The sequence below is a fragment of the Tupaia chinensis genome, unplaced genomic scaffold (genome assembly GCF_000334495.1).
Source record: "Tupaia chinensis unplaced genomic scaffold, TupChi_1.0 Scaffold000207_1, whole genome shotgun sequence".
In the NCBI taxonomy this organism is placed as follows: domain Eukaryota; kingdom Metazoa; phylum Chordata; class Mammalia; order Scandentia; family Tupaiidae; genus Tupaia; species Tupaia belangeri.
In genome coordinates, this window is record NW_006159682.1 from 1299162 (window position 1) to 1305853 (window position 6692).

Consider the following 6692-nt stretch of genomic DNA (forward strand, 5'->3'; position numbering starts at 1 on the left):
TCTGCTTTATGAACGTCCTATGCCTTCATATTTGAAATCTCTAGGGGGAAATTTTATTTTATGAAATACAGTAAATGCCAAGACATGGTGGTTGCTGTAGAGTTCATTAAACTGGATTTTAAGTCCAGAAACGTCCATCTTTATGGCTGCAACTTGTGAGAAGGGTTGCTTTTATTACTTTCAGTAAGTGTTGTGTTTAGAAAATATTCAGCTTATTAAAGCAGTATATTTTGTATATTGACTCTTTTTGCAATAAATCCAAAGTACAACACTTTTCCCTTCTAAACCATTTCCATTTCTGCCTTTTCCCTAAAAAAATACACAAGTTTAATTTCATATTGTCATCAAAAACAACTTGAGTAACTTGTGGTTAAAGGTGGCAGAAATCAAAGTCCTTTGCACTAAACTTAGGGACTATGATTTTTAGTGCAAAATGAGAAGGTGTGAGTGACCTTTTCCTCCTATATACTTTTATACTATCATGGAAAATAAGTTATTGAAAACCACTTGCCTGCAACCATTCCAATCCTTGTTAGGGCAGGCATCAGAATTATGCCCTTCAATAAACCTTGAAGTATTTTGTTCTCTTTGGTGCGAGGGCAGAGAGCTTATGAAGGAGAAGGAGGGAACTTTCACATAAAACATCTTTGTTCATGTGGGAGGTAATGAATAAAGTATTTATAAATTTATGAACGGTTACTGCATTGAAATCCTTTGATAAAAATCTTTAAATAAAATGACAGTAAGTAGTAGGTCCTGGAAAATCCTCTCAGAAATGTGTTATTTCTAGTTCCTTCCAAAAACTATTTAAAATTTTTTCAGCAAACATGTTCCTAAAAAGATTTTATACTCCTTTACTTGAAAAGTTTTGTGGAAACCAAATGTCATATGTAGGAGTGTGTTTTTCAATTGTAAAGATTTCTACTCTAGTATTCTACAGACCCTAAAATAGATATGCTCTTTATATATAATTCATACTTTTTTGCTGAGTTTTAAATCCTGCTAAAAATTGACATTTGCATTTAAATATTTTGCCATTTTACATTTCTAACAGGGAGAAAAAGCCAGTGTTACACTTAGTATTCTTACAATTTTGGGAAATGCATTACTTAACCAATTGTTTCACTTTGTGATTTAAAAAAATCAACTAATAGGAAGCAGCTTTTTGGTGGCATTTTCTTAAAAAGCCTGACTTTTTAACTTTTTCAAATTGATACTTCTGAAATTCATCTTTCAACTCTTTGACTGCCGTTAAAAAAAGGACCGATTAGAACATTAGGAGAAATTTATACTGAAATAATTTCAAGTTTGGTCATAGACAACTGCTCTTATTGTATTTTAAAACAGAAATACTAAACACTACATAAAACCTTGGGGAGTGGGTCATGCGGAGAGGAAGGAAAGAATAAGTGATAAATAAGAGTATGTCTAGTTTTCCAGTTGGTGTACTTTTTCTCTTAACAAGATATAAAACACAAACTTTCAATACAATACTCCTTAGCAAGTAGCAAATTGTGTGTAGGTTATACAGGAGTGAAAATCACAGAAAACATCCTATTTTGAAAGTATTTTAATTGGGCAAAAGAAGCATCAGGACAAATAATTTTAAAGACAAAGTCTCTACATTGGGTATTGAGACTGGCAAAGGGAGAAACAAGGAAAAAGTCAAGGAAAGATAAAATATTCTGAAGAAAGCCAAAGCTATTTGCCATTACAAGTTAGAACTCAGGATTTTGCAGGTGAAAAAGATATTGTTTAAATATATTCATAAACCTGTAGTAAGATTTCCACTTATGCAGTTGCAGAAGACTTAACTAGTTGCTTAAAATATGAAAAACCTGTGTTTTAACAAATGCTATTAAAATAGGACTGCCAGCCACTTAATTGAGAAAGTAAAGGCAATGTTGGAATGTTGGAAAGCCCTCCCCACATTCATTGCAGATTCTCAGCTCCCTCCACCCCATTTGCTTCCATCAGACTAACAACCTCGTTCCTCCCATAGAGCCTAGCCAAGTCGCAGGCGGTGTCCCCCTTATGGTTCCGGTGCCCCACATTGCTCGCTGTGTGCTTCACCAGGAACTCCACCACAGGGAGGTGGCCTTCTTTGGCAGCCAAGTGCAAGGGCAGGTTCCCTTCATTATCCTCGATGTTAACATCAGCTTGAAACTCCAGCAAAGTTTGTAAAGTGTCTAGGAAACCTGCTCTGGCTGCGTCGTGAATGACAGCGAAACCAGTTCGGTCTTTCAAATCGGGATTAGCACCTTTAAGTAGTAGTCTCCTGGCAATCTCTGGATTTCCAAGTTTCATAACCTAGAAGAGAAGTAAAGATGCTCATGCTCATGCTACAGGAGTGTTTAAAAATATGCCTTTCTCTTTATGTAACTATTTTTGATAGAATTCATGGGGAAGATTCACAGGATGGGGTTTGAAGGACTCAGTTGCAGGAAAGTATTAGTAAGTAAAAATAGAAAAAAAGTTTAAAAATTGAGCTCCTATGGAGGAATATCTTAAATGGGCCCAAAAGCAGGAGAAATTGATCAATAAAATAGAATTTATTTATGCAACTTCTCTAAAAGTCACTGACAACTCAGTTCTCTATCTCCCACGAAGAACTGTGTAATTTTATGAATTTATTAAAAGAGTGGAATTGGGGAGTTAAATAAGAGTATCCTGTTTCCTTCTTCATGCCCACAAAATGTGCCTGGGGTATTAATTATGGAAAATCAAGTATGGGTAAAATTTATTTTTGAAATAGTGACTGAAAACAATTAAGGATGATGAGTTTCTTTAAATATCAAAGCAAGTGTTTAACACATCAGATCAGACTCCATCACCTAATGTTGAAATGAGCTATTAAAAATCCAGACTGGATCCAGTCTTAAATTATTGTTTTTGCAGATTCCCTCCAAAGAGAGATAGCCCCAAATCTCTAAGAGTTTTTTAAAAATATTTTTTCATGGCAAGTTATTGGGTACTAGGTGTATTTTATGCTTAGAATCCTTCATTTCAAATTACAAGATGGTACAGATTATTAAGATGTTAATTAAGAGTGTTTTCTATTGTTTACATTAATTTATCTAAAATTAAGTTAATGATATGCCTTATATTAGAAAGGAAATGATTGTATGGCAACAGTTCTTAAAAAGAAAAAAAAAACAGTGATCATACTATATTACTGTTTCTCAAAGTTCTAACTGGCCTCTTGATTTTCAAGTGAGCAAAAGAAGAAACAATAAGATACTTAATGTGTGTTTTGAGCACACAGACAGCTTTGTCTTGTAGTTGAACCTATTTAATAATCAACTGGTGATGCCGTCTTATTTCCTTTTGCAGCTATTATCAAGTATTTAGGAAGAGCTATTTGTAAGCTGTCAACATTTTAAAAGTTTGAATGTGGTATTAACATTTGTTTTCTATATCCAAATAAGCCACATTGCAAAGACCTATCTACTATTTGAATATACTTCCCTCTAATATGTGGTCTCTATTAGTCTCTCTTAATTATAAAATATCTTCTGGAGGAGCATGCAAACCTAATATATATATAATTTAATTGTGAAAAATATTACTATTCATTGTATGCCAGAAATTTATACCATTTTAGGTGGTTTCATTTCTATTTCTATACACTTACAGTAATCTAAATTTATGAGTAGGTTTGCACAGTGGTCGCTCAAGTTTATGAAATTAAATGATAATCCATTGGAAAATGCATACGAAGGTGCTCTAGCTCTTTATAATGTGTGTTTAAAAATAATCAGAAGGAATATAATAAAATATATTTAGAATTAATAATATTTTATAAATGCAAACTATATAGATAGTCAAGATAATAAGCTTCCCGGTTGATAGAACTCTGTTGACTTTTAGTTTTTCCTTTGAGGCAATGGTAAAAAAGGACGTATAATTTATCTTTCAAGAACTTCAATGAAATATACTTTTTGGTTATTAAAAATTAGTACAATGTAATTTTTGTACAACTGTCTGTAAAGTTTTAATGAGTTAAGGACCTGAGTTTGAGAAAAAATAAGAAATAGATACCTTGTATCTTTGTAAAGCAAATGTATGACAACTAAGGCCTTTGCTATTATCCTGACTGAAAATTGTACACTGAGAAGAGGTTAAAAGTTTTTGCAATTGAGTTAAACAAATGTAACTGTAGAAGAAAATTTGCAATCTTCCACAGAAAATAATAGTAATACTGGAAATGGTTTTGCTTTGAGTTATGACATAACTTCAGAGTCAGGATTATACATACTGAAAATATGCCTTGAGACTTCTGTATATGTGTGTGTGTGTTTCCTTACATGTACTAGAACTAAGCCACAATAAGGAGGTGTTAGTATCTTGATAAGTATTTTAATGTAAACATGATTGCAGAGTTGCATTAAAAATGTTTGTCAGAACTTTTTAATAGTATTAATCTACTAATTTTCCTGTTCGTCAGAGGTCCTGTAAACTCTTAGACTGAACATGGGTTAAGAGCCTCATTCTCTGTGAAATTTATAAATCTTTTAAGTTTTCAATATGAAACTGTGCAATATGTTAAATTTGTGACATTGCTCTTAGCACCAAACCTGTTAAAACTACTAGGTGGAGAAAGGAAAAATATTTTTTTTCTACTTAATCTACCAGGAATAACAAGATAAATAATTTAATTTCTATGCGTAAGATTCCTTAATACTGACAATTTTTGCAAGGCCAGTGTATTCTGATTTAAAATGTACATACTGTCTGGACTTCATTTGTTAATATTAATAGTATATCTCTTGACACTTAAATTTATAATTCATGTTAATGAAACAAAGTCCTCTAAAAACCTTCTCCCCAAAGAGTTTTCAAAAACAGTTTCAAGTGTTGCATTTCCGAATAAGAATAGCTCATAAGAATACCATCAGGACTCGGATAAAGTAACTACTTGAGATTACTTGCCATTTTCTGTTTCTAAGCCTTTCAACCAAGTTACATGATAACGTTCAGAGGAGGAAAAAAATTATCAGGTACGCTACTTGGCAGCTGGAAATGTGTCAACTGTTGCCTGTAAATCTAATTACTGAAAATTAGAGCATACCACGGCATGACCGCAGAGACAAAAACAGTGCAGCTGAGTTCTGATTAGAAAATTCAACTTTTTATTCCTCCTCATTCCTGAATGGGTGGATGGTATTACATTAACTGTGAAATGTACATCCTGTCCCGGTGCCCTGGCCACCCATTCCAAACGAGGAAAGGTCGTTTGTCAAAACTTGAAGCAGTTGAAGGAAAAACACCCTTGCCAGTAGTCAAGAAAATTAATGTTAAAGTCAATTATTGGGAGCAAAGGACGAGAAACCACTAATAGCAATGTATTTACTTCAAATAATATTCACAATAATGTGTTTACAGAGCTGTCTGAAAACAAAACAAAACAAAACAAACAAACCTCGGCGCTGCTTAAGACTACTTTAAACTCCCCACCGTCACAAAAACATTCCAAAAATTAAGACCGAACCTGGAACCCACTTGATATAGAGGATGTTATTGGATTTGACGAGTTTGTTAAAAGTACGTCATTTTGGGGAGTTGGATCCACTTAAAGATATAAAATATGGCAACCAACTAGGTTTAAAAACAGTGAAATTTTGTACCCCTGAAACCTTAAAAGCTGTCATTCTAGAAACCCCGGTCACGTAGGCAACATTATTGACCTGTTTTCCCCACCTCTCTGGATACCAACCTGCAGCGCTGTCCTTCCAAATCCATTTTGTGCATTGACGTTTACATTATTTTGCAACAAACTAGTAAGTTGCTCTAGGTCCCCCCTGGCAGCTGCGGACGCCAACTCGTTCCCCCAGGGCTCGGCCATTCTTTAGGGTCCTGACGATCGGGAAAAGATGAATTAGTTGTTTTTCTTTTTCCCCTTTCCTTTGCTCCTAATCAGGCTGCATGATGGCATCGGAGACTGACAGAAGGACTGGGATGGTTAATCTGGAGTAGAGCTCGGTAGTAAATACTAGTAAGATCTGCCTGCCAAAAGCCCGCCCCTCGATTCACACGTGATTATTCAGCAAAACTGAACCATTGGAGAGGGGCTCTTCTCCTAGCTTTTTAGCTTAACCCCTATGAAGAATTCTGGTGATTCAACAGAGAGACACACAAACGCATACATTCCTGGTTAATTACTCTGGCTGTAAGATGTAGGTAGAGCTGTCACGTACCTACGCTACAAAACTCTGAGGAATGTGTGTGGAGACTTAAGAGACTAGATCAGGACAGAAAATACCGCGGAAGAAAAGGCATTTGGGGGGGGGGAAAAGCGGTGTTGGGGGGGGGGGAGAAGAAAAGGCATTAACCCACCCTTGTTCACGGTGGTGACTTGAGCCGCGAGAGCCAGAACTGCAGGGGCAGGTCCTCGGAGGGGCTCGGTTTCCATCCGCCTCGCCGAAGGGGTAGTCCTGAGTCCTCCGCTTCAGGGAGAGCGCCGCGGTGGCTGGATGCTGACGTGCTCCGGGGGTTAAAGATGATCGCCAAAGGCAAACGAGAGTAGCAGTTCCGTGGCCCTCAAGTTACAGGTCCTAAGGACTCCCTAGTGCTCTCAGCTTCTCCGCGGGAGCCCTTCGTCGCGTCCAGGCCGAGCCGTGGGCTAATACAGCGCGGGAAGGCTCCGGAGCCCGCTCGCTGGGCTACCGCAGCCCGGCCGAGCCGCAGGGGAC

The 6692-nt window shown here is 36.5% G+C and overlaps 1 protein-coding gene across 2 annotated transcripts; it reads right to left on the reverse strand.

Annotated features, from left to right (window-relative positions):
- Positions 1-1557: 1557 nt before the first annotated feature.
- Positions 1558-6684, reverse strand: CDKN2C (cyclin dependent kinase inhibitor 2C). 2 transcript variants are annotated; one of them, XM_006147255.2, is made up of 3 exons: positions 6337-6684; positions 5717-5856; positions 1558-2310 (listed from the first exon to the last, which is right to left on the reverse strand). In XM_006147255.2, the coding sequence occupies exons 2-3, from the start codon at positions 5843-5845 to the stop codon at positions 1933-1935; spliced, it is 507 nt and encodes a 168-aa protein (XP_006147317.1). In that variant the 5' UTR covers positions 5846-5856; positions 6337-6684; the 3' UTR covers positions 1558-1932. The 2 variants fall into 2 exon arrangements, with proteins under 2 accessions (XP_006147317.1, XP_014442844.1); XM_014587358.2 differs by lacking the exon at positions 6337-6684 and having other exon boundaries at positions 5717-5996.
- Between the last annotated feature and the right edge of the window lie 8 nt (positions 6685-6692).